The 26,379-nt window shown below is 37.9% G+C and overlaps 2 protein-coding genes across 4 annotated transcripts; both read right to left on the bottom strand.

The window, feature by feature from the left end:
- Nucleotides 1-5,559: 5,559 nt before the first annotated feature.
- On the bottom strand, nucleotides 5,560-6,969 carry LOC116897954 (olfactory receptor 5AC1-like). 2 transcript variants are annotated; one of them, XM_032899353.1, is made up of 2 exons: nucleotides 6,945-6,969; nucleotides 5,560-6,470 (listed from the first exon to the last, which is right to left on the bottom strand). In XM_032899353.1, the coding sequence occupies exons 1-2, from the start codon at nucleotides 6,967-6,969 to the stop codon at nucleotides 5,560-5,562; spliced, it is 936 nt and encodes a 311-aa protein (XP_032755244.1). The 2 variants fall into 2 exon arrangements, with proteins under 2 accessions (XP_032755244.1, XP_032755245.1); XM_032899354.1 differs by lacking the exon at nucleotides 6,945-6,969 and having other exon boundaries at nucleotides 5,560-6,477.
- Nucleotides 6,970-24,500: 17,531 nt separating this feature from the next.
- On the bottom strand, nucleotides 24,501-26,065 carry LOC116897955 (olfactory receptor 5AC1-like). 2 transcript variants are annotated; one of them, XM_032899357.1, is made up of 2 exons: nucleotides 26,050-26,065; nucleotides 24,501-25,414 (listed from the first exon to the last, which is right to left on the bottom strand). In XM_032899357.1, exons 1-2 carry the CDS (start codon nucleotides 26,063-26,065, stop codon nucleotides 24,501-24,503), a joined length of 930 nt encoding a protein of 309 aa, XP_032755248.1. The 2 variants fall into 2 exon arrangements, with proteins under 2 accessions (XP_032755248.1, XP_032755249.1); XM_032899358.1 differs by lacking the exon at nucleotides 26,050-26,065 and having other exon boundaries at nucleotides 24,501-25,421.
- Nucleotides 26,066-26,379: the final 314 nt, after the last annotated feature.

Genomic DNA, 26,379 nt, shown 5'->3' on the forward strand with positions numbered 1-26,379 from the left:
TTTTTACAGATCTTGAAAGCACAATTCCCAACATCATATGGAAAAACAAAACAAACAAAAAAACAGTAGAGCTAAAATAATTCTATACAATAAAAGAACTTCTGGAGGTATCACTACAAAAACAACAGTAATTAAAAACTGCAAATTAATGGTATAGAAACAGCCTAGTTGATCATTGGAATCAAATTGAAGATGCGGACATAAACCTGAACACCTACAGACACTTGATTTTTGACAAATAAGCCAAAACCATACAAAGGGAAAAGGAGAGCATCTTCAAAAAATGATGCTAGTCTAACTGCATGTCTGCATGTAAAAGAATGCAAATAGATTCACATTTAACACACTGCACAAAACTCAAGTTCAAGGAGATCCAAGACCTCAATGTAAAATTAGATACACTAAGACTAGTAGAACAGAAAGTGGGAGATAGCCCTGAATTCATTGGCACAGGATGAATTCATTAGCACAAGAGACAATTTCCTTAACAGAACACCAATGCCTAGGTGTTGAGATCAACACCTAGTACAATTGAGATCAACAATTAATACATGAGACCTCGTGAACATGAAAACTTTTCGTAAGTCAAAGGGCACCATAAAGAGGACAAAACTTCAGCCTACAGATTGGAAAAAGATCTTCATCAACCCCACATCTGAGAGAGGGTTAATATCCAAAATATATAAAGAACTCAAGAAATTAGACACCAACCACCCAAAAACCCCTATATAATAAAAAAAAAAAAAACAGAGCTAAACAGACAATTCTCAACAGAAGAATCTTAAATAGCTGAGAATCACAGTTAGAGAAAGGACTGAAAGAGCTAAAGAGGTTTGCAACCCCATAGGAAGAACAACACTATCAACCAACCAGAGCTCCCAGGGACTAAACGACCAACAAAAGAGTATACATGGTGTGACATATAAGTGCCTCCAGCCACATATGTTGCAGAGGATGGCCTTGTCATGCATCAATGGGAGGAGATGCCCTTGGTCCTATGAAGGTTGTCCCAGTGTGGGGGAATGCCAGGGTGGGGAGGAGGGAGGGAGGGACTGGGTGTGTAGATAGGGGAGCACCCTCATAAAAGCAGAGGGAGGGTGATGGGATAGGGGGTTTCTAGAGGGGAAACTGGGAAAGGGAATAACATTTGAAATGTAAATAAAGAAAATACCCATTTTTTTAAAAGGAAGTGTTCAAAGACCATAGTCACCAGAGAAATGTAAATCAAAACAACCCTGAGATTTCACCTTACACCAATCAGAATGGCTAAGATCAAAATCTCAAGGCATAGGACCTGGTGGACAGGAATTAGAGCAAGGGGAACACTCCCACATTCCTGGTGAGAGTTCGATAGTTTCTCAGAAATGTGGGAATAGTTCTACCTCAAGACTAAGCTATACCACTCCTGGGCATATACCCAAAAGATGTTCCACCATCCCACAAGGATCATATTTTCATAGCAGTTTATATATAATAACCTGAAACTGCAAGCAACCTAGATGTTCCTCAACTGAAAACTGGCTAAAGAAAATGTGGTTCGTTTACACAATAGAATACTACTCAACTAATAAAAACAAGGACGTCATTAATTTTGCAAGCAAATGGATAAAACTTGAAAATATCATCCTGAGAGAAATAACACAGACCCAGAAGAACATGGATAGTATATACTTGTAAGTGGGTTTTAGCCCCCCCAAAAAAAAAAATACAAACTAACCATGCTTCAATCCACAAACCCAAAGAAGCCAAGTAACAAAGATGACCAAAAGTAATATCATTAAATCTTTCTCAAAGAACTGCAAGAGCTTAAAGGGACTCGAGACCCCATATGAACAACAATGCCAACCAACCAGAGCTTCCAGGGACTAAGCCACTACCCAAAGACTATATACATGGACTGGACCCTGGGCTCTGACCTCAGGTAGTAAAATGAATAGCCTAGTAAGAGCACCAGTGGAAGGGGAAGCCCTTGGTCCTGCTAAGACTGAACCCCAGTGAACGTGATTGTTGGGGGAGGGCGGCAATGGGGGAGGATGGGGAGGAAACACCCATAAGGAAGGGGAGGGGGGATGTTTGCCCGGAAACCGAAAGGAATAACACTAAATGTAAATAAGAAATACTCAAGTTAATAAAAAAAAAAAAAAAAAAAAAAAAAACTTAAAAAAAAAATCTTTCTCAGAATGGGAAACAAAACAGAAATCAGGTGGATGGAGGGAAGGAACTGGATGGGAGAGGAGAGAATGGGGGAATGGGACAGGGGTATCAGGTGTAGGGAGAGCAGGATAAAGAGCCTGGATATTGGCAATGGAGGTGGCCGTTTCTAGGAAGAGCCAGAGACCAGGAATGGAGTGGAGGGGAGACTGCAGGATGTCTATGGGGGTGACTCGAGATGAAACTCCTAGCAGTGGGGCATATGGATCCTGAAGATGCCACTTCCTGTAGCTAGGAAGCATTCCCAGTGGAGGCATAAGGTTACAACCAACCTACAAAATCTTTGATCCAAAACGTGTACTACCTACAAGATGTGCGGGGACAAATATAGAGCAGAGATGGGGAGAATGGCTGAGCAACAGCTTGGCCGGATTGAGACCCAACCCATGGGCAAGAACCAGTTCCTTCCTAACACTTACGGATACTCCATGATGTCTGCAGAAAGCATAACTGTCCACTGAGAAGCTCCAGCCAGCAACTGATCTTATCAGATGCAGAGGCCCACAGCCAAAGATCAGATGGAGCTCTGGGAGTGTTGCAAAAGAGCTGGAGGAAGGTTCGGGGGACCAGAAGAGGATAGGAATGCTACAGAAGACCAACAGAGTCAACTGACCTGGACTCCTGGGGGCTCCCAGAGACCGAACAACCGATCAAGCATGCACTGTACCTAGTGCCCCCATCTCCACATATATGTAACAGATATGTGACTTGTTCTTCATGTGGGTCCCCCAACACCTGGAATGGGGGTTGTTTCTGTATTCTGATCCCCTAACTGGTTCACCTTTTCTGGCCTTTGTGAGAGAGGATGTGCTTAGTCCTGAAGTGATTTCATGTGCAATGGGGTGGGGTGGGGTGATGCCAAGGGGCATTCTCCCTTCTCAGAGGAGAATGGAGGTTAGGGGGACACTGTGAGAGTGGGGGACTGGGAAACAGAGAAGCTGATATTGTGAAGGAAATACTATACTGAGTGGAGAATCCAGGACCTAAAAACACAAATGCCCTAAGTTCTGTACTAGAGAGAAAGCCCATAACTCCCACCCCAAATCTAGTATCAGACAGAGCAAAGGTAACACAAGAATAAACTCAAAATGTCTACTCTTCAAGACTACCTTAAGGAAAAAAAACAAAAAGCAGGTATTGGGTTGAACTGTCTTTAGTGATCAGAGAAAGAAAAAAATAAAAAAAGAATAGATTTTTATTGTGACATATTTTCAAAATACGACATATTTTAAAAATGTTTTTGCGCCTGACATATGAATTTCCTGCAGCTGTTTTATCCTCTGTCTCCTGCTCTAAATCCATATGACTGGGAAAATATGCACTGCACAGTTCCCTACTGAGTGAGTCACACTGTAAATTCATACGGTGTTATATAAAACAGCAGATGTATACAGGTAACCAAGTCATATATTAACATTTATCAAATACATAAGGCGAATCCATGTGACTTACAAATTTATTGAAAAACCAAAGCTTTTACATTTCATTTAATTGGTAAACTTGATATATGACATTTGAAGAGTCTTCACTCACAGTAAATAACCTGCTCAAACTGAAGCCCATGCACCAGCCTGGACAGGGGAGGAGGAAGCAGAACCAACATACACGGAGCCAGTCTGGCTTCTATGGATGTGGGTTATAAAACTCAAGAAAATCTCCAAATTAACTTAGAAGGTGGGACATAGCACGCCATGTACCCTTACTTCCGTAGTCAAATCTCCGTATCCAATATAACCAGATGGACAAAAAGCCACACCCTTCCATAATTGCCTGACAGATTCACCCTTACATTAAAAAAGGAAAAATTAGTTTAATGGCCTGTTGAAGGTTTCAATAATAAAAAATAGTTATAATTAATTAGCATCTGCAAGTCAGGGTTGAGAAGTATGATATTTGTTTTGAAATAAATGATAGAAGTTTTATAAAATTTACAATTTTTCTATTAATGCTCCAATAAATTTTAGCGTATTTTAATACTTATTTTTTATTGACGGGGGTGACATACCATGGAGTTCAGGTGAAGGTCAGAAGAAAGCTGGTTGGAGCCATTTCCCTTCTTCCAACCTGTGGGTCCTGCTGTCTCTATTGAGGTTGCTATACTTGGAGCAGGCATCTCACTGCTGATTCATGTAGAGAGCTCTCCAATGATTTTTTTACTTGTTTTGATTTAAGTTAATAAATTTGAATATTTTGGTAGGTGTGACAGAAATATTTAGCTCATTAAGACTACTCATAAGTCCCAAAACATCATCATTTCAGATGCTTCATTGTCTCACTCTTTGGCATGATTACGCCAAGTTTTCTAAATAGAAGACTTGGGACAAAGTTTCCTCAAAATTTGAGAAGGGGAAAATAGGTTTGTAATATGAGGATTTATGTACATGTTCAATAACATTAAATTAACAGTTTTAAAATATGTGAGAACTGGGGGGTGGGGGTGTTTATCATTGTACTAAAGAAAGCAGTTAAGGAGTATGTATTTAAAAGTCGGGGGGGGGTTGGGGATTCGGCTCAGTGGTAGAGCGCTTGCCTAGCAAGCGCAAGGCCATGGGTTCAGTCCTCAGCTCAAAAAGAAAGTGGGTGGGGTTGGGGAGATGTCCAAGCAAAGTACATGCTGCTTTTCCAGAAGATCAGAGCATCATTTCCAGAACCTGACTCAGCCATTCTCAGCCACTTACTCACCTGGAACTCCAGCTCCATCTAGGCTCTCTCTAGCTCCTTGATGCACTCAACTCCTCTCCTCTATCTCTCAACCTCTCTCTCAACCTCTCTCTCTCTCTCTCTCTAACACAGGGGGAGGGAAGGGTGTATCAATCATATAAATAAAGCCTTTGCGAACTTTCAATAATATGAAATCAACAGTTTTAGAATGGATGCGCCTAAAGTGGGAGTTTTTTTTTTTAATTATTGAATGAACAATATATCCAGACCACAGTGTCTCCTCCCTTCACTCCTCCTGTTTCCTCCTGAAAATTGTAAGCCACCAAGAGAAGACATCCAAACACAACAAAACACGTTACAATAAGACAAGGCAAAAGCCCTCATTTATAGAATGGGGAAAGCCACCCAATAGGAGAAACAGAGTTAGAACAGTAGGTAAAAGAGTCAGAGACACTGTGTCTATGGATTAAAAGCAATGTAAAGTACAAATAAATAAAGAAACATAAAATCATGAATGACTCTTAGAATTGTAGCTTAATATTTTAATAATAATTACATTATTAGATAGGTGTGTAGTCTAACAACAGGCAAGATTTCTATTATGTTCAAAACACATAATCTAAAATGATGATGCATTGCAAAAGAGAAAAAAGATAATAAAAAACTGAAAATTTCAGAAGATAGTTTTCATTTTAGGAGTTTCTTCAGGGCACCCAAAACTTCCTTGTTTCTTAAGCTGTAAATAAAGGGGTTTAGCAGAGGAATCACAACTGTGTAGAACAGAGAATACATTTTATCCTTCTGTTTACCTGACCCAGACCCAGGGCTCACATACATGAAGAGGAGAGTACCATAGAACAAAGAGACAGAGAGCAGGTGGGCACTGCAGGTGAAGAAAGCTTTTCTTCTGCCCTTCTCAGACTTCATGTTCAGGACAGCGAATAGGACCCGAGCATAAGAGACTACAATGGTCACAGAGGTACTGATTTGTATGGAAGAAGCAAAAATAAAGGCCACCAATCCATTAAGAGATGGATCTGTGCAAGAAATTGCATACAGTGGCATGATTTCACAGTAGAAATGATCAATAACATTAGACCTACAGAACGTTAATCTGAATAATAATCCCACATGAACTATAGGGTTTAGAAAACCAATGATATATGAAATACTGATTAGCACAGTGCAGACTCTTTTGGACATCACCACTAGATAGAGCAGAGGGTTACATATGGCTACATAGCGGTCATAGGCCATGGCTACCAGAAGGAAAATTTCTGTGGTCGCACTGAAACAAAAAAAATAAAACTGGGCAAAGCACTCACCCATGGATATCATGTCATTCTTATTTAAAAATTTCATAAGCATCTTTGGTGTCACAGAGGATGAAGTGCAGGCATCAGCAAAGGCTAAATTTCCAAGGAAAAGGTACATGGGTGTGTGAAGATGGGGGTCCTTCCAGATGAGAAAGATTAAGCCAAGGTTGCCCACCATGGTGGTGACATAGATGAGGAAGAACACCAGGAACAGGGGGACTTGCAGCTCTGGACGATCTGTTATTCCTCTGAGAACGAACTCAGTCAGCTGGGTGCTGTTGCCTCCCATCCCAACCACTCAGGATGCTCACTGCAGAGACAAAGAAAACATAACCAAGACTCAGTGAGAACAGCACCAGATCATAGTCCACTCATCCATGTCAGACGCTCCTTAAGAAACAAGAACAAAGAGAACTGTTTCTGCTTTCAAAGCTTTCCTGAAGTAGGGATCATTTTAGGAACAATTTTGATGCATACATTTTATAACATGAGAAGTAAGTGAGATCATAGACATCGATTCACCTGACCTTGAAATTCAATATATATTTAGATTATGTTTAACTTAAACACATTAATAATTTATATTTTTGTATAAAATTTATAATGGCAAAAGGGAAAATAGAGTATATACTAAAATATTTTTAAAACAAGCCCAAGCTGTTTAAAGTATTGCTTTACATAATGATGTTTTCACTCCTGTTTACAATGGATTTGGAACATGCTGACACTCTCCAGTTCTCTCTCCTCCTCTGATGCTTTCCTTCACCTTCTCAAAAGACATCATCCTGTTTCAGAACATATATCTCTTTCAAATATTCTTATATGGGAGGAAAATGGACTGTACTTTAGGTATTAGTTATGTTAGCATATCTTTCATTCTAAATCATAAACAGGTCAGGTAATAAGATGGCAATTTTAAGTATTTCTGCTCTTTCTATTCTTTTCAAATATGTTACCTGATTATACATACATAAGAGCAAACACAATTTTTAATAAACCGTCTCATGTTCCTTCAACAGAAAAGCATGTAAAAAAACATTAATTCAATTCTTTGTGGGATTAAATTATTACAACATGCCAATGTGGAAAACTGTACAGTGAATTAAGAATAGTTTTTTAGTATTTCATTTGTACATAGTTCTAAAGAAAGTTTAGCAATGCCACAGTTTTTTGAGGGAAATTTGAAACTAAAGGTGCTGTTGAATATCATGGATCACATGACCAGGGAAGGAATGGCCAATGTCTCCATTATTATAAAACTATATTTATATAAAGAATCAATGAAGTAAAACTCTCTTAGGTATAACTAATATATAATGCCCACAGACATAACATGCAAGGCAGAAAAGTTCACCAAGCCATGTGTACCCATAAGTGTGACCAGCCGGGGCAGTGATGCAAGGTCCTATTATGATACAGCAGGGACAACATACAAGTAAGGATCAACTATATTTCTGTAATAATAACTGTGCATAATCTGGGCTAGCAGTAGTTTATGCACTTTTATCACTGTATTGATGACCTAAAATTGGAGCTGATCACTTAGAAATACAAAGATTCATTTTCCAATCATGCAGTGAATAGGAATGACCATGCAGTCTTAAGACAAAGACTGCCCAATGGGTTGCCTAGCAACATACATGTTTAATTTTTCAAATCTTAGTATATAATTCTGTATATAATAGGTAACTGTTCCATGTCCATATCTATGATATTAATAAATTATTTTCTCAAATCATCTGCTTTATTTTTGTAAAAAGTATATAAATGAGAACTCTTTTTTAAAAGAATAGGCAAGGAATCATCTTGAGGCAACAAAATATGTAGGACTGTAATATATAGAAATATGCAAGGCTATTTCATGCCTCTTCATTTGAACCTAACAGAAAAACTACTCCATGAAATTTGTTCTCCATCTTTTCTAGGAATAGGAGATTTGCTTTGAGTTTTACTGGATGCTCAAACATTAACAGAGAAGTGAGGAAACTCTCGAAAAAGTATTAAATGTTCCACTGTCTTATATTAAAAACATAAATATAACATTTGTTTTATATCTGCCAATCATTTAACATGACACAGATACTGTTGTTGTGGGGAACTCTTCCTCTCTTCATTTTTCCAGGATCCCCAAGGAATTCATTAACTAGGAGAGTAAGTAGGCATAGATGCCATCAGAAGCCACACAGCCCTGTGATACCAGGAACCAACAATTCATCTTGATTATGAACATTCTCAAAGTAAAAGTCAGAAAGAGACATTTTACTTAATAGGAATCACAGCATACAAGTTAACCATATGAATTCATAAAAATCACATGATCGAGCGCAAATCTTTTGGTGTATAAACACATAGCTGTGAATGGCAAGGATTAGAACAAATAACATAACATTTCATTTACCTTTTCAGGACGGCCTTGCCCCACTTGTTAGATAATTCCCCTAAAAAGATATTTATACAATATTATTCCCATGCAGTTATTGACATATTATGACAAACTTTTGATAAGGAAGTGGTTGAAAATATTATTTCCTCACTGAATTCTTATGAAAATCTCCACAAGCATGGATGCTATGAAACTTAAATCTTCATGAAGATACTCAACTTTCAGCAACAAGAGTGTCCAAAACAATGGTCCTTCTCTTGTCAATATTCTTTAGCAAAGTGGTTTATAGGGAATATTTATTTCTTATCATCTTCAATTCTATTTTTAAATTCAATGCTAAAACTCCCTTAATGCTACCAAAAATTCCCTATAGGATGAAGCCAATCTGCTGGGCATTGTTTATTATTCAGCTAATTATTACTAACAAACCTATTGCAACTGGTTTTACATAGGCTCCCTGGCTCTCTAAAACCAAAATATTAAAGGTCAGTTATGAATAAAAGTATTCACTCCAGTGGCATTATTTAGATATCTTAGATGGAATTGACTTTCCACCTTTATTATGCCTTGATTAATAATAACGTTTTAATATATTAATATGTTTTATTAATATATAGTAGTATGAGTATTAATTATGCTTTTAAAAATTATCAAATATTTCTTTTGTATTTTTATTTTAAGCTACCATTTGATAATTCAGGTTCAATCAATGGTAGAATAGATTATTTTACACACTTCTTCCATTGAGAATAAATTTCATTAAGCCCTATGATAGTACCAAAATAAATCCATTTTAATATGTAAAACAACAAATTTAATGTGGCATACTATAATCAAATATCAAAAAATGTTTGAGGCAATGAAAGTATAAACAAACTTAAAGAGAACAGATTGCTTCAGCCTTATCAATTACTAGTGAATATTGATAGCACTTTCATGAAGTCATCTTTCCCCTACTAACCATTCATGCCTTTCCATTTATATATACAGTATTAGTATATATTGATAAAAACAAAATGATGTGAATGTGCATCTACATTATTAACAAAATAAGTCACATATTTCCTAATCTCTTAAGTTGAAGATTCATGATTTTATTTTTTAGTTAGAAAAGTTTTGTGAAAATATTTCTGCACCAAAGTCTCAAGGGACATTGGAGGAAAAAGGACAGACATTGATTGTAAGAATCAGAAGATTAGGGGATATGATGTAAGGTGTGTCTCCTAGGAAATTCAGAAACAATGTCCATAAAATTTCAGCAACATTGCCAACAAATTGTGAGCTGAGTAAGAATGGCATTAATGAACATGCCAAATTGAATAGAAAAAAGACCATGAGACATCAGCGCTCCACAAAGAGCTACAAGAAACTGAGGCAGGATGACAGCAGGAAAAGTGATCTTCCCTAGGAAAGAGCACACTAATTGGTTATACAGCATCAAATGGTCAGCCCTGATATTATGTATATGTCAATATACTATATATAGTATATTATGTGCAATTGTATATTATATACATATTGTAGTATTATATACATTAATATGTATATGTGCAATAGTAATTTTCAAAAGAAAAAAGATGCAATGAATTTGAAGGCAAATATACAGGAGTATGTGGGAGTGTTTGAAGGGAGGAGAGAAAAAAGTAAAATATGGTATTCAAATATAGTCTTAAAAAAGTTCTAGGAATACCTCTAATCTTAAAGGTGAAAAACATTGCAACCAAACATATTTACATTGTGAAGCATCCTGTCTTACATTTTTGCTATGAGGCTATGTGTATATTGTGACACATTACATATATCACAAGTAATGCATGTAGTTTTTCCATACAAGCCAAAAACATCAAACATTATACGTATATGGGTGCATATGATCACGTATCTATAACTAAATAAAAGTATCAGCTCCCGACACCCAAACCCCATGGGAGAGAGAGCTCACCGCCCGGACTGGTGGGTACTCCTGAGACTGCAGCAGAAGAGACCACCAATACTGCCCACCCCTGCCCACATCCCTGGCCCAAAAAGAAACTGTATAGGGCCTCTAAGACTGGAAGATAGGGGCACTCAAGCGGCAGGTCCCCTGCAGTCCAGACACCGCCTGGAACTAAAGGGACCCAGTCAACAGTTCCCTGCACCCAAATCCCGTGGGAGGGAGAGCTAAATCTTCAGAGGGGCAGACACGCCTGGGAAGCCAGAAGAGACTACACTCTGCCCACATTTCTGACTCCAAAGGAAAATACCTAATGCCATCTGGGACCCGGGTGCATGGGGGCCCCAGGAAAAGGTGGCATAGACCCTCCTGGTTGCCACCCTCATGGAGAGCTCAAAAGCAGCCCCCCAGGACTACAGCCACAGGACCACAGGTAAGACCAACTTTTCTGCTCCAAACGACCTGCCTGGTGGACTAAAGACACATGTCCACAGGTACAGCTGAAGACCAGTAGACAGGAAACACTACACGCCCGAAAGCAGAACACTCTGTTCCCATAACTGGCTGAAAGAAAACAGGAAAACAGGTCTACAGCACTCCTGACACACAGGCCTATAGGACGGTCTAGCCACTGTCAGAAATAGCAGAACAAAGTAACACCAGAGACAATCTGATGGTGAGAGGCAAGCGCAGGAACCCAAGCAACAGAAACCTAGACTACATGGCATCATCAGAGCCCAATTCTCACACCAAAGCAAACACTGAATATCCAAACACACCAGAAAAGCAAGATCTAGACTTAAAATCACATTTGATCATTACGATGGAGGACTTCAAGAAAGACATAAAGAACTCCCTTAGAGAAACACAGGAAAACATAAATAAACAAGTAGAAGCCTATAGAAGGAATCACAAAAATCCCTAAAAGAATTCAAGGAAAACACAATCAAACCGGTGAAGGAACTAAAAATAGAAATAGAAACAATAAAGAAAGCACAAAGGGAGAAAAACTGGATGTAGAAAACCAAAGGAAGAGACAAGGAGCCATAGATATAAGCATCACAAACAGAATGTAAGACATAGAAGAGAGAATCTAGAAGCAGAAAATACAATAGAAATCATTGACACATCTGTCAAAGATAATGTAAACCAGAAAGACCTACTGGTCCAAAACATACAGAAAATCCAGGACTCAATGAGAAGATCAAACCTAAGGATAATAGGTGTAGAAGAGAATGAAGACTCCCAACTCAAAGGACCAGTAAATATCTTCAACAAAATCATAGAAGAAAACTTCCCTAACCTAAAAAAAGAGATACCCATAGGCATACAAGAAGCCTACAGAACTCCAAATAGATTCAGCCTCCCATCACATAATAGTCAAAACACCAAATTCACATAACAAAGAAAGTATATTAAAAGCAGTAAGTGAAAAGGTCAAGTAACATATAAAGGCAGACCTATCAGAATCACACCAGATTTCTCACCAGAGATGATGAAAGCCAGAAGATCCTGGACAGATGTCACACAGACCCTAAGAGAACACAAATGCCAGCCCAGGTTACTGTATCCAGCAAAACTCTCAATTAACATAGATGGAGAAACCAAGATATTCCATGACAAAACCAAATTTACACAATATCTTTCTACAAATCCAGCCCTACAAAGGATAATAAATGGTAAAGCCCAGCATAAGGAGGCAAGCTACACCCTAGTAAAAGCAAGAAACTAATCGTCTTGGCAACAAAACAAAGAGAAGAAAAGCACAAAAACATAAACTCACATCCAAATATGAATATAACAGGAAGCAATAATCACTATTCCTTAATATCTCTCACATTAATGGTCTCAACTCCCCATTAACAAGACATATATTAACAAAGTGGATACTCAATGAGGACCCTGCATTCTGCTGCCTACAGGAAACACACCTCAGAGACAAAGACAGACACTACCTCAGAGTGAAAGGCTAGAAAACACTTTTCCAAGCAAATGGTAGGAAGAAGCAAGCTGGAGTAGCCATTCTAATATCGAATAAAATCAATTTTCAACGAAAAGTCATCAAAAAAGATAAGGAAAGACACTTCATATCCATCAAAGGAAAAATCCACCAAGATGAACTCTCAATCATAAATATCTATGCTCCAAATACAAGGACAACTATATACATAAAAGAATCCTTACTAAAGATCAAAACACACATTGCACCTCACACAATAATAGTAGGAGATTTCAACACCCCACTCTCATCAATGGACAGGTCATAGAAACAGAAATTAAACAGAGACGTAGACAGACTAAGAGAAGTCATGAACCAAATAGACTTAACAGATATTTATAGAACATTCTATCCTAAAGCAAAAGGATATACATTCTTCTCTCCTCATGATACGTTCTCAAATTGAACATGTAAATTGGTCATAAAACAGGCCCTCAACAGATACAGAAAGATAGAAATAATCCCATGCATCCTATTCTGCCTAAAGCTGGTCTTCAATAACAATCAGGGAAGAACGCCCACATATACATGGAAGTTGAACAATGCTCTACTCAATGATAACCTAGTCAAGGAAGAAATAAAGAAAGAAATTAAAGACTTTTTAGAATTTAACGAAAATGAAGGTACAACATACCCAAACTTATGGGACACAATGAAAGCTGTGCTAAGAGGAAAACTCATAGCACTGAGTGCCTGCAAAAGAAATAAGAGAGAGCATATGTCTCCAGCTTGACAGCACACCTAAAAGCTCTAGAACAAAAAGAAGCAAATACACGCAGGAGGAGGCAAAGGCAGGAAATAATCAAACACAGAACTAAAATCAACCAAGTAGAAACAAAAAGTACTATACAAAGAATCAACAGAAACAAAAGCTGGTTCTTTGAGAAAATCAACAAGATACATAAACCCTTAGCCAGACTAATGAGAGGACACAGTGTGTCCAAATTAACAAAATCAGAAATGAAAAGGGAGACATAACTACAGAATCAGAGGAAATACAAAAAAAATCATCAGATCTTACTACAAAAAAGCCTATATTCAACAAAATTTGAAAATCTGCAGAAATGGAAAATTTCCTAGACAGATACCAGGTACCGGTTAAATCAGGAGCATAAACCTAAACAACCTATAATTCCTTAGAAGAAGCTAGGTCTCCCAACCAAACAGAGCCAGGTTTTGAATATAGACCATAGAAGTCCCTCATAATCCAACTATTCCATCAAAATTGAAACAGATGGAGCACTACCCAATTCCTTCTATCAACAGAATGTCCTAAACCACACAAAGACCCAACAAAGAAAGAGAACTTCAGACCAATTTCAATATGAATATCCGCAAAATACTCAATTTCCAAACCAAATCCAAATCAAAACAATTCACTCAGGTTTCCCATCTGCAGGGATGGTTAATATCACTGGAAAACCATCAACGAATCCACTATCAAACAGACTGAAAGAACAAAACCACATGTCTCAGATGTGAGAAAGATTGACAAATTGAAACACCCTTCATGATAAAATACCTAAGAATAGGAATTCAAGCCCATACCTACAAGTAGAAGCCATATCAGCAAACTAGTCCCTAACATTAAACTAAATGAGAGAAATTTCATTAAAATCAGGGACTAGCATATCTCTCCCTACTTATTCAATATAGTTTTTAAGTTCTAGCCAGAGCAATCAGACAGACAACAAAAGGAGTTGGGTCAAGGGGATACAGATAGAAAAGAAGAAGTCAAACATCACTATTTGCAGATGATATGATTATATTTAAGATCCAAAATTTACTAAAGCTGATAAACAATCAAAAGTTTATAAAATTAACTCAAATTATCCTTTAAAAAGAGAAACAAGCCGAGAAAGAAATTAGGCTTCAGTCCCAAATAATTTAAAATTTGATTTTAACCAAGCAAGTAAAAAGACTTGTACAATAAGAACCAAGACACTGAAGAAAGAAATTGAAGAAGGCAGAAGATGTAAAATCTTTAATGGATTAGGGATTTATAGTAAAATGGATTTTACTGCAGTACAGATTCATTGGACTCTACATTTTTCTTAGTAGAACTAAATTCATCTGGTAGGATCTACTAGTTATCTTTAGGGGGAATCCAATTCCTGAATCCAGTATTGGCAATAGTGATAAAAACTTATGGTACTGGTTTGAAAGTTCACAGATAGACCAATGAATAGAATTGAAAACCCAGAATGAACCCAAATATTCTTGTTTTTACAAAGGAGCCAAAAACCATCCAATGGAAAAAGATCATTTTCAGCAAATGGTGCTGGTTCAACTGGAGGTCAACATGTAGAAGAATGCAGATCGAACCATGTTTCACCCTGTACAAAGCTTTTTCCAAGTGGATCAAGGACCTCCACATCAAACCAGTCAAAAATAGAAAAAAGTGGGGAAGCATCTTAACATTGGGTGTGGAGAAAATGAACAAAAGACAATGGCTTATAAGATGAACTCCACAAATGGGATCTCATAAAACTACAAAGCTTCTGTAAGGCAAAGGACACTGTGGTTAGGAGAAAACGGCAACCAACAGATTGGGAAAAGAACTTTACCAATCCTACAACAGATAGAGGGCTTATATCCAAAATATACAAAGAACTCAAGAAATTAGATGCAGGGAGACAAATAACCCTATTAAATAAAGGGGTTCAGAGCTAAACAAAGAATTCACAGCGGAAGAAGGCTGGATGGCCTCGAAAAAACTAAAGAACTGTTTAACATCTTTGAGTACAAAGGGAATTAAAAATCAAAACAACCCTGAGATTTCACCTCACACCAGTGAGAATGGCTAAGATCAAAAACTCAGGTGACAGCAAATGCTGGCGAGGATGTGGAGAAAGAGGAACATTCCTCCATTGTTGGTGGGATTGCAGATTGGTACAACCATTCCGGAAATCAGTCTGGAGGTTCCTCAGAAAATTGCACATTGAACTACCTGAGGACCCAGCTATACATTTCTTTGGCATATACCTAAAAGATGCCCCAACAAATAACAAAGACAAATGCTCCACTATGTTCATCAGGCTTATTCATAATAACCAGAATGGAAAGAACCCAGATGCCCTTCAACAGAGGAATGGATAGAAAATGGTACATTTACACAATGGAAATTGCTCAGCTATCAAAACAATGCACTTTGAGCCATCGCAAATGGATGGAACTGGAAAATATCATCCTTAACAGAAAACACCATGGTATGCACTCATTGATAAGTGGATATTAGCCCAAATGCTCGAATTACACTAGATAAGAAACATGAATCAAGAAGGATCAAAATCAGTCACTCCTTCTTAAAAGGGGAACAGAATACCCTTTTGGGGAGGCAAAGTTTAGAGCAGAGGCAGAAGGAACACCCATTCAGAGCTTGCCCCACATTGGCCTTTATATACAGCCACCAAGTCAGATAAGATGGATTTACGACAGATCCATCTCTCCTGAGAGACACAGCCAGAATACAGCAAAACAGAGGCAAATGCCATCATTAAAACCACTGTTGCTGAAGGTAAAGGACTGAAAGAGCTTGAAGGGGCTTGAGACCCCATATGAACAACAATCAGAGTCCAGGGACTAAGCCACTACCCAAAGAAATGGACTGCCACTGGGCTTTAGGTAGCAATGAATAGCCTAGTAAGTGCACCAGTGGGAGGGGAAGCCCTTGGTCATGCCAAAACTATACCCCGAGTGAACGTGATTGTTGTGAGGAGGGCGGTAATGGGAGGAGGATAGGAATGGGAACACCAGTAGAGAAGGGGAGGGGAAGGGGCTAGGGGTTTTGGCCAGAAAACTGGGGAAAGGGAATAACAATTGAAATGTAAATAAGAAATACCCAGTTATTAAAGATGAAAATAAAAATGGCATGACCTCATGTATTTGGAAAAACTATAACACTTTATTAAGAGTTACCTTAAACTTAAGTTAGCTTAAATTCCACCTAAAATTGGAATATTATGGTAGCATCTATTTATGGCTATAAAATGATGCTTTGATATATACATGCAGTACTCATAATCAACCATCATTACAATATAATGAAGTCATCACAGAATGTCTTCTTATGCCCTGAAACCTTCTTCCTGCAATAACCATTTCCTCAATCCATCAACATTCACGCCTCTGATTACTATATATCCACACTTCCATGTGTCTCAGTCTATTAGATTCTGCATTTAAGAGAGGCTAAGTAGTCCTGTGCCTTCTGCCCTGGGTAATTTCATTTGGTATATCTTCCTGATTCATCCATTTTTAAAGACATGATTTACATCTTTTGAATAGTATATTTATTTACATATTTAGTTTTATATCAAAAATTTATATATTTATCTTTTTGTAGGCTCAACTCATTTAATTTGTCAATCCACCCATTAGTGGCCATGTAGAATACTTTAATACATTATGCATTATGAAAGATACTGCAGTGGTCATTGGACTCTACATTTTCTTAGTATACTGATACGGTAGGTCTACTAGTTATCTTTGGAGCCAATTCCATCCTGTTTGGAACATACAGGATTTGATGTTCCACTGCTAAGATGTTGACCAAGTAAATATTCCTGTTTTTTATTCCTCATTTTCAAAGTGAAGTAACTAATATGTTTCTACTAGATTTTTCCAAAGAGTCAAATGAAAGGGAAGCTCTTATCATTGGTGTCAGATGATAAAGACATGTAATGGTGACTTGAATTGCATTGGTAGTTGTTTTATTTATTCTAAATGAACTTGCCCATATGAATTGAGGGGGGAAGGATGTGTGCTGTTCACTGGAAATTTAATTTAACTGTGTACATGGAGCAAAATTTATATCACCTTTAACCGGACCTGTAGACCAGAAAGTCTTTTAGATAGAGTTAAAAAATGGAAAAACTCAAGCAGCAGTAGTACATTTTGAAAACATCGTTTTCATTTTTAATAACAATCATACTGTAACATTTCACAAATGAGTGCATCAAACATGCACTATTGAGCCACAGACATTTCCTTCCTAGCTACTGTACCACGTCTGACCACGTTAAGACTACAGTTTGGGATTCATAGTTCCACAGTGAGACAGTCCTTCATGACAGTTCAAAGCAACAGGAGTGTTCCAGCAGGCACAGGGCATCCACAGTTAGGAAATACAACAACAAGAGAAGGTAAAGCAAAACTAAAGACTCAAATGCCTGTCCCCAGTGATTGACTTTATCCAGCAAAGTCTGCAACTCCTAAAGGCTCCATAACATTTCCAAGAGCAAGACTAGCCAAAACCACAAGTTTAAACCTATGGGGTGATAGGGACCCCCATGGATTAACATTTCCCTTTCAGCAACCCCAATGAAGGTGTCCTGCAAAAAGCCTGATAAGGATCCCCTGGTCTCCCAACAAGGTGGGCGACACTCCATAACACATTTTCAAGAAGCAAGACTATCCAAAACCACAAGTTTAAACCAATGACCCCATGGTGAGCATTTCCCTTTTAAACAAAAGCCTTCTACCCCTGGTCTCCCTGTGTGGATGGTCACCTCATATTTATTTATTTATTTATTTATTTATTTATTTATTTATTTATTCATACGCTCTAGATTTTATTCCCCTCCTGGTCTACCCCCTGACTGTTCCACACCAAAAACCCCCACCCCGATCTCCATAAGGATGTCCCCACCCCACCCACCTCACCAGACCTCTTAAGTTCCCAGGGCCTCCTGTCTCTTGAGGGTTAGGTGCATCTTCTCTGACTGAACCCAGAACCAGGAGTCCTCTGCTGTATGTGTATTGGAGGCCTCATCTCAGCTGCTGTATGCTGCCTGGTTGGTGATCAAGTGTCTGAGAGATCTCAGGGGTCCAGGTTAATTGGGACTGCTGGTCTTCCTACAGGGTTGCTCTCCTCCTCAGCTTCCTCATGCTTTTCTCAAATGCAACCAGACGAGTCAGCAGCTTCTGTTCATTGAACAAGTACACATGTCTGCATCAGACTCTTTCAGCTGCTTGTTGGGTCTTTCAGAGGGCAGTCATGATAGGGCCCTTTTTGTGAGTGCCCCATAGCCTCAGTAATGGTGTCAGGTCTTGGGGCGTCCCCTTGAGCTGGAACACATTTTGGTCCTGTCGCTAGGCCTTCCTTTCCTCAGGCTCTTCTCCATTTCCATCCCTGCATTTCTTTCAGACAGGAAGAACGGTGGGTGAGAGTTTGACTGTGGAATACCAACCCCATCCCTCACTTGATATCCTGTCTTTCTGCTGGAGGTGGGTTCAATAAGTTCCCTCTCCCCTCTGTCGGGCGTTTCATCTATGTCCCCACCCCTTTGAGTCCTGAGGAACTCTCACTTCCCAGGTCTCTGGTACGTTCTAAATCACCCTCCCAACCTCCTTCCTCTTAATGCTGTCTGTCTCCATTCTTTCTGCTGGCCCTCAGAGCTTCAGTCCTTTTCCCCACACCCAATACCAGATCATGTTCCCCTCTCCCTTCACCCTTATCCTCTTTCCTTCCCCTGTCCCTCCATCTTTCTCTCCTGTGGTTGATTTCTTCTACTTCCCAAGTAGAACCAAGTCATCCTTGCTTAGGCCCTTCAGCTTGTTGAAATTTTTGCATTCTGTGGACTGTATTTTGAGTATTCTATACTCTTTTATATTTTTTTTAGCTAATATCACTTACTAGTGATTAACATGCATGTCCTTTTGGGTCTGAGTTACCTCACTCAGGATGACATTTTCTAGTTCCATCCGTTTGCCTGCAAATCTCACGGCGTCCTCATTCTTAATAGCTGAGTCGTATTCCATTGTGTAAATGAACCACATTTTCTGTATCCATTCTTCTGTCTAGTGGAACACATGACCCTGTAGCATTGTGGGGCATCTTTTGGGTATATGCCCAAGAGTAGTATAGCTGGATCTTCAAAATTTCCAATTTTCTAGATTTATTTCTAGAGTGGTTTTACAAGTTTGCAATTCCACCAGCAATGGAGAAGTGTTCCTCTTTCACCACATCCTTGTCAACATGTGCTGTCACCTGAGGTTTTGATCTTAACCATTCTGATTGGTGTAAGGTGGAATCTCATGGTCATTTTGATTTGCATTACTATGGACTTTGAATATTTTTAAGTGCTTCTCAGCCATTTTAAGATTCCTCTGTTGTGAATTCTCTGTTTAGCTCTATATCCCATTTTTTTGATTGGGCTGTTTGGTTTTTTTTTAGTGGTTAGCTCCTTGAGTTCTTTATATATTTTGGATATTAGCCCTCTATCAGATGTGAGATTAGTGACGAGTTTTTCCCAGCCTATAGGTTGTTGATTTGTCCTATTGACAGTGTCCTTTGCCTTGCAGAAACTTTCCAGTTTCATAAGGTCCCATTTATCAGTTCGTGATCTTTGAGCTTGAGCCACTGGAGTTCTGTTAAGGAAATTTCACCCTATACCGATGAGTTCAAAGCTCTTTCCCATTTTCTCTTCTATTATATTCAGTGTATCTGGTTTTATGTGGAGGTCCTTGATTCACTTGGGCTTGAGCTTTGTACAGAGTGACAAACATAGAACTATTTTCATTTCTCCACGTAAAGACTGCCAGTTAGATAAGCACCATTTATTGAAGATGCTTTCTTTTCTCCATTGCTTATCTTTGGTTTCTTTGTCAAAGATCAAGTGTCTGTAAATGTGTGGTTTTATTTCTGGGTCTTCAATTCTATTCCATTGATCAATGTGTCTCTCTGTACCAGTACCATGCAGCTTTTATCACTATTTTTGAGGAGAGGGATGGTGATTCCCCCAGCCTTTTTTTTATTGTTAAGAAATCTTTTTAACTCTTTGGGATTTTTTTTGCCTTTCCAGATGAATTTGAGAATTGATCTTTCCGTATCCTTGAAGAATTGTGCTGGGACTTTGATGACAATTGTGTTGAATCTGTGCATTGCCTTTGGTAGGATGACCACTTTTACTACAATAATTCTGCCAATCCATGAGCATGGGAGATTTCTCCATTTTCTGAGAATTTCTTTCTTGAGAGATTTGAAGTTATTTGTCATACAGATTTTTCACTTAGTTGGTTTGAGTTACCCCAAGATATTTTATATTATTTGTGAGTATTGTAAAGGAAGTTGTTTCTCTAAATTCTTTCTCAGCTGGTTTATCATTTGTATAAAGAAAGGCTATTGATTTGTTTGAGTTAATTTTATATCCAACCACTTTGCTGAAGTTGTTTATCAGCTGTAGTTCTATGGTAGAATCTTGGGGGTTGCTTATGTATACTATCATCTCATCTGCAAATAGTGATACCTTTACTGCTTCTTTGCCAATGTGTATCCCCTTGATCTCATTTTGCTGTCTTATTGTTCTAGCTAGAACTTGGAATACTATATTGGATAGATATGGGGAGAGTGGGCATCCTTTTCTTGTCCCCAATTTTAATGGAATTGCTTCAAATATCTCTCCATTTAATTTGATATTGACTGTTAGTAGTAGTAAATTGTTTTTATTATATTTAAGTATGAGCCTTGAATTCTTGATCTCCCCAATCATTTTAGCATAAAGACGTGTTGTATTTATCAGCATCTAAGAAGATGATTGTGTGATTTTTTTTTTTAGTTTGTTTATACATTGGATTGTGTTAATGTATTTTCATATATTGAACCAACCTTGCAACCCTGGGATGAGCCCTACTCGATCGTGGTGCTTTTGATGCGTTCTTGGATCCAGTTTGCAACAATATTATTGACTACTTTTGCATTGATATTCGTAAGCAAAATTGGTCTGAAGTTCTCTTTTTGTTGGATCCTTGTGTGGATTAAATATCAGAGTAACTGTGGCTTCAGAGAATGAATTAGATAGCATTCCTTCTGTTTCTATTTTATGAAATAGTTTGAGGAATATTGGCGTTAAGTTTTGTTTGAAGGTCTAGTAGAATTCTGCACTAAAGCCATCTGGCCCTGTTTTATTTTGTTTTGTTTTGTTTTGTTTTGTTATTTTGGGGGTTAGGGGGAGTTAATGACTTCTATTTCCTTATGAGATGTGGGCCAGTTTAGAAAGTTTACCTGCTCTTGATTTAAATTTGGTATGTGGTATCTCTCTAGAAAACCATCCACTTCGTCTACATTATCCAGTTTTGTTGAGTACAGGCTTTTGTAATGGCATCTGATGTTTTTTTTTAATTTCATCAATTTCTGTTGTTATGTCTCCCTTTTCATTTCTAATTTTGTTAATTCGGATACTGTCTCTGTGCCCTTTAAGGGTTTATCTAGCTTCTTCATTTACTCAAAAAAATAGCTTTTGGTTTTGTTGATTCTTTGTAGAATTGAAACAGAAAATGTGGTTCGTTTACACAACAGTATACTACCCAGCTATTAAGAACAAGGACATCCTGAGTTTTGCGGGAAATGAATGAAACTAGAAAATATCATCCTGCATGGTATGTACTCACTAATAAGTGGATATTAGTCCCCCCAAAAGTACAGAATACCCAGGATACAGTCCACAGAACTCAAAAGGTTGACAGGCCGAAGGGCCCATGGATAATGTCTCCATCTCACTTGGGAGGGAGAAGAAAGCAAAAACAGTAGAATGGAGGGAGGAAGTGTCCTGATGGGGAAGGGGACAGGGAGGGGAAGAGGGGGAACAAGGTCAGGTATCAGGCGGGAGAAAAGGACTGAAACCCTGGGGGCCAGAAGAAGGAATGGAAACAGGAGGTAGGGGGACTTTCCAGAATGTACCAGAGACAAGAGAGGAGAGATAATCTCAGGACTCAAAGGGAGGATCATATAATGGGGAGAGGAAATGTATAGAGCCCACCTCCAGCAAAAAGATAGGGCATTAAGTGAGGGATGGACTTGTCATCCCATAGTCAAAATCTCTGACCCATAATTATTCCTGTACAAAAGAACTGCAGGGACAAAACTGGAGAAGGGTCTGAGGAAAAGAAGGTCCAGCCACAGGCCCAAGGTAGGATCCAGGTCAAAGGGAGGTCCCAAGGCCTGACAGTATTACTGAGGTTATGGAGTGCTCACAAAAAGGGCCCTATCATAACTGCACTCCAAAAGACCCAACAAACAGCTGAAAGAGAGAGATGATGATGATATTTACATCCAACCAATGGACAGAAGCTGGTGAACCCTGTGGTTGAATTGAGGAAAAGCTGGAAGAAGCTTAGGAGAAAGGCAACCCTGTAAGAGGACCAGCAGTCTCAACCAACCTGGTCCCTGGGATCTCTCAGACACTGGATCACCAACCAGGCAGCGTACACCATCCGATATGATATAAGGCTCCCAGCACATATACCACAGAGGACTGCTAGGTATGGGTTCAGTCAGAGAATATGCACCTAACCCTCAAGAGATATCAGACATTAATAGCACAATGAGATACTGAGATTTTTAGTTGAATGAGATCAATTAGAAATAACCACAACATGATGTGAATGTTGTCTTAACTTACAATTTCTATTATAGAACATATTACACCATTACTTTATAACTTAGTCTCAATCCTGTGTTTAGAGATGTCACCATATTTTTTTCTCTAAAAGACCTCTAAGTCATCCTTACTCACCTCTGTAACATCATGAAATAGGCTTAATAGTTTAGTATATTTTCTCTACCTCCTGAGATTGTAAACTCCCATTAGAATAGTCCATTATTCTCTGCTTATAGCACTTGAGGGCTTATCTTGCCCAGAGTTTTAAACTATTCCATATTTCTGCTGCAAACAAATACCAAAGGCCTAAGAAACACAAGATCAGATAATGAAAGAAACAACACTGGATGATACCAATATTCTGACTGAGCTGCTTGTCAAAAAAAGAGAAAATATATATTGGGGCTAAAATTTCCTGGAGAATATGGTCCCTGGGGCAAGGAGGTCAGTGTTACAGGAACTTGAATCAGTGCAGCATATTGCATACATACTCAGAGAGCAGATAACAAGTGAAGTGGAGCTATAAGGACTCAAGTCCTGCTTAAAGAAATCACTATCATCCAGCTGGGTTGAACCTCATAAAAGTTTCACAATCTTCCCAAACAGTGCCAAACTAGGAACTAAGTGTCCAACATCAGAGCCTATGGGACCATTTCACATTCACTACAACAGTTTTATTCCTTATCCCTTCAGAAGGTTGAGTAAATAGTACAACCATGTTCTCAAATACTCTGCATTGTGGTTTCTAAAGCTGATACAGTTCAACTTTTTCTCATGTTTTTTCAACTCCCTGAGAAATTATAAAGTCGTGGCAAAAATATTTCTTATCAACCCTATTGATTTCATGAGTCTCAATACAAGAAGCACAGCGTATCTGTTTACCTTACTCTCAATGAGATTCATTTGGAGACCTTGACTAGTAGATGTAGCAAGATCTTTGGCTCACGGCCAAAGAAATGTGTTAAAAACAAAACATACACACAGGCGGAAATAAAAAAAATTAAAATGACGGCCATTTTATAAGAATTTAAATTTTTCTTTTTATGCTCCATAAAAGTTCTTTTGATTTTTGATCCTACAAATTTGAGAATTTTTGATAAAGGTAACATAAATATTCTTTCAGATTACTTTTAAATCTCAAGAAATCTTTAAGTTCTTAGGTGATATCCCTTGTCAAATGTTGCATAGTCTTTATCTATATACTGGTAATACAACTCCAAATTATTTAAATAAACTTTCTTCAAGAAATTATTGGGATGGAAAATATGTTTTAAGAAAATCATTTATGCAGCCTAAGATTGCTTTTTGATTTAAAAACTGAAAAAGTTGTAATATGGATCTTAAAACCAAAAGCTTAATAAATTAATGATGAAACTAATGAAGTAGATTTCACAGTGAGTATGAATTTCAAAGCAATGAAAAATTCTGATTAGCTTTTAAGTCCTTGTTAATTATTTTATGGCCATATTACTAAGAGAGCAAGTCGCAGTCTATATTTGTATTTTTATTTAATATGTAAAATTTCAATTATATGCAAAACACAAAATCAAATATTATGATGGAATTCAAAAAAGAGGAAAGGAATGGAAAAAGTCTTGAAATATTTAGAAATTATTTATTATTTTATGACTTTTCTCAAGGCACACAAAACTTCCTTGTTTCTTAAGCTGTAAATAAAGGGATTTAGCAGAGGAATCACAACTGTGTAGAACAGAGAATACATTTTATCCTGGTTTTCACCTGGGGCAGATCCATGACTCACATACATGAAGAGGAGAGTACCATAGAACAAAGAGACAGAGAACAGGTGGGCACTGCAGGTGCAGAAAGCTTTTCTTCTGCCCTTCTTGGACTTCATGTTCAGGACAGCGAATAGGACACGGGCATAAGAGACTACAATGGTCACAGAGGTACTGATTTGTATGGAAGAAGCAAAAATAAAAATTACCAATGCATTAAGAGATGCATCTGTGCAGGAAATTGTATAGAGTGGCAAAATTTCACAGTAGAAATGATCAATAACGTTAGACCTACAGAATGTTAATCTGAATAATAATCCCACATGAACTATAGGGTTTAGAAAACCAATGATATATGACATACTGATTAGCACAGTGCAGAGTCTTTTGGACATCACCACTAGATAGAGCAGAGGGTTACATATGGCTACAAAGCGGTCATAGGCCATGGCTACCAGAAGGAAAATTTCTGTGGTCGCACTGAAACAAAAAAAATAATATTGGGCAAAACACTCACCCATGGATATCACATCGTTCTTATTTAAAAATTTCATAAGCATCTTTGGTGTCACAGAGGATGAACTGCAGGCATCAGCAAAGGCTAAATTTCCAAGGAAAAGGTACATGGGTGTGTGAAGATGGGGGTCCTTCCAGATGAGAAAGATTAAGCCAAGGTTGCCAACCATGGTGGTGACATAGATGAGGAAGAACACCAGGAACAGGGGGGGACTTGCAGCTCTGGGACGATCTGTTATTCCTCTGAGAACTAACTCAGTCAGCTGGGTGCTGTTGCCTCCCATCCCAACCACTCAGGATGCTCACTGCAGAGACAAAGAAAACATAACCAAGACTCAGTGAGAACAGCACCAGATCATAGTCCACTCATCCATGTCAGACGCTCCTTAAGAAACAAGAACAAAGTGAACTGTTTCTGCTTTCAAAGCTTTCCTGAAGTAGAGATCAGTTTAGGAACAATTTTGAAGCATACATTTTATAACATGCAATTATCTGAGAAGTAAGCACATTTGTAATTTATATTTTTATACAAAATTTAGAATGGCAAAAATGCAAAATACACTTTATACTAAATTAAAAAAAAATAAAAACATGCTCAAGCTGAAAAGTCTCATTCCATAAGGAATTGCTTTACATGATTACATTTTGATTTCTCATTTAAGATGGATTTGAACACGCTGACTCTCCCTGATTCTCTCTCCTCCTCTCTTGTTTCCCTTTACCTTCTCAAGAGGGGTCATCCTAATTTTCAGCTCATACACATTTTTCAAATATTCTTATAGGAGAAAAATGGAGTGTACTTCATGTGTTATATATATTTGTGCTTCTCTCAATCTAAGACATAAACAAGTCAGGTAATAAGATGGTAACTTAAAACATTTCTGCTCTTTCTGTCCATTTCAAATACGTTACCTGATGATACATTCATAAAAATAATCCCCAACTTTTAATATAATTTTTATGTTTTCTCATCAAAATACATGTAAAGAAACATTAATTCATTTCCTTATGTTATTAAGGACACCTGAATTAAAATATTTTGATTTGAAGTTTGTCACAAAGAACATGTTCCTCATATGTTAATCCATGATCTTGCAATCATATTTACATATACAAACATATGCACACAGTTTATTTGCATAATACTGATAGACCTAAGAAACATAATTTAAACATGCCTATGTGGAAAATTGTCCGGTGAATTATGAATATCTTAGTATTTCAGTTTTCCATGGCTTTAAA

Source organism: Rattus rattus, chromosome 4, assembly GCF_011064425.1.
Source record: "Rattus rattus isolate New Zealand chromosome 4, Rrattus_CSIRO_v1, whole genome shotgun sequence".
Taxonomy (NCBI): domain Eukaryota; kingdom Metazoa; phylum Chordata; class Mammalia; order Rodentia; family Muridae; genus Rattus; species Rattus rattus.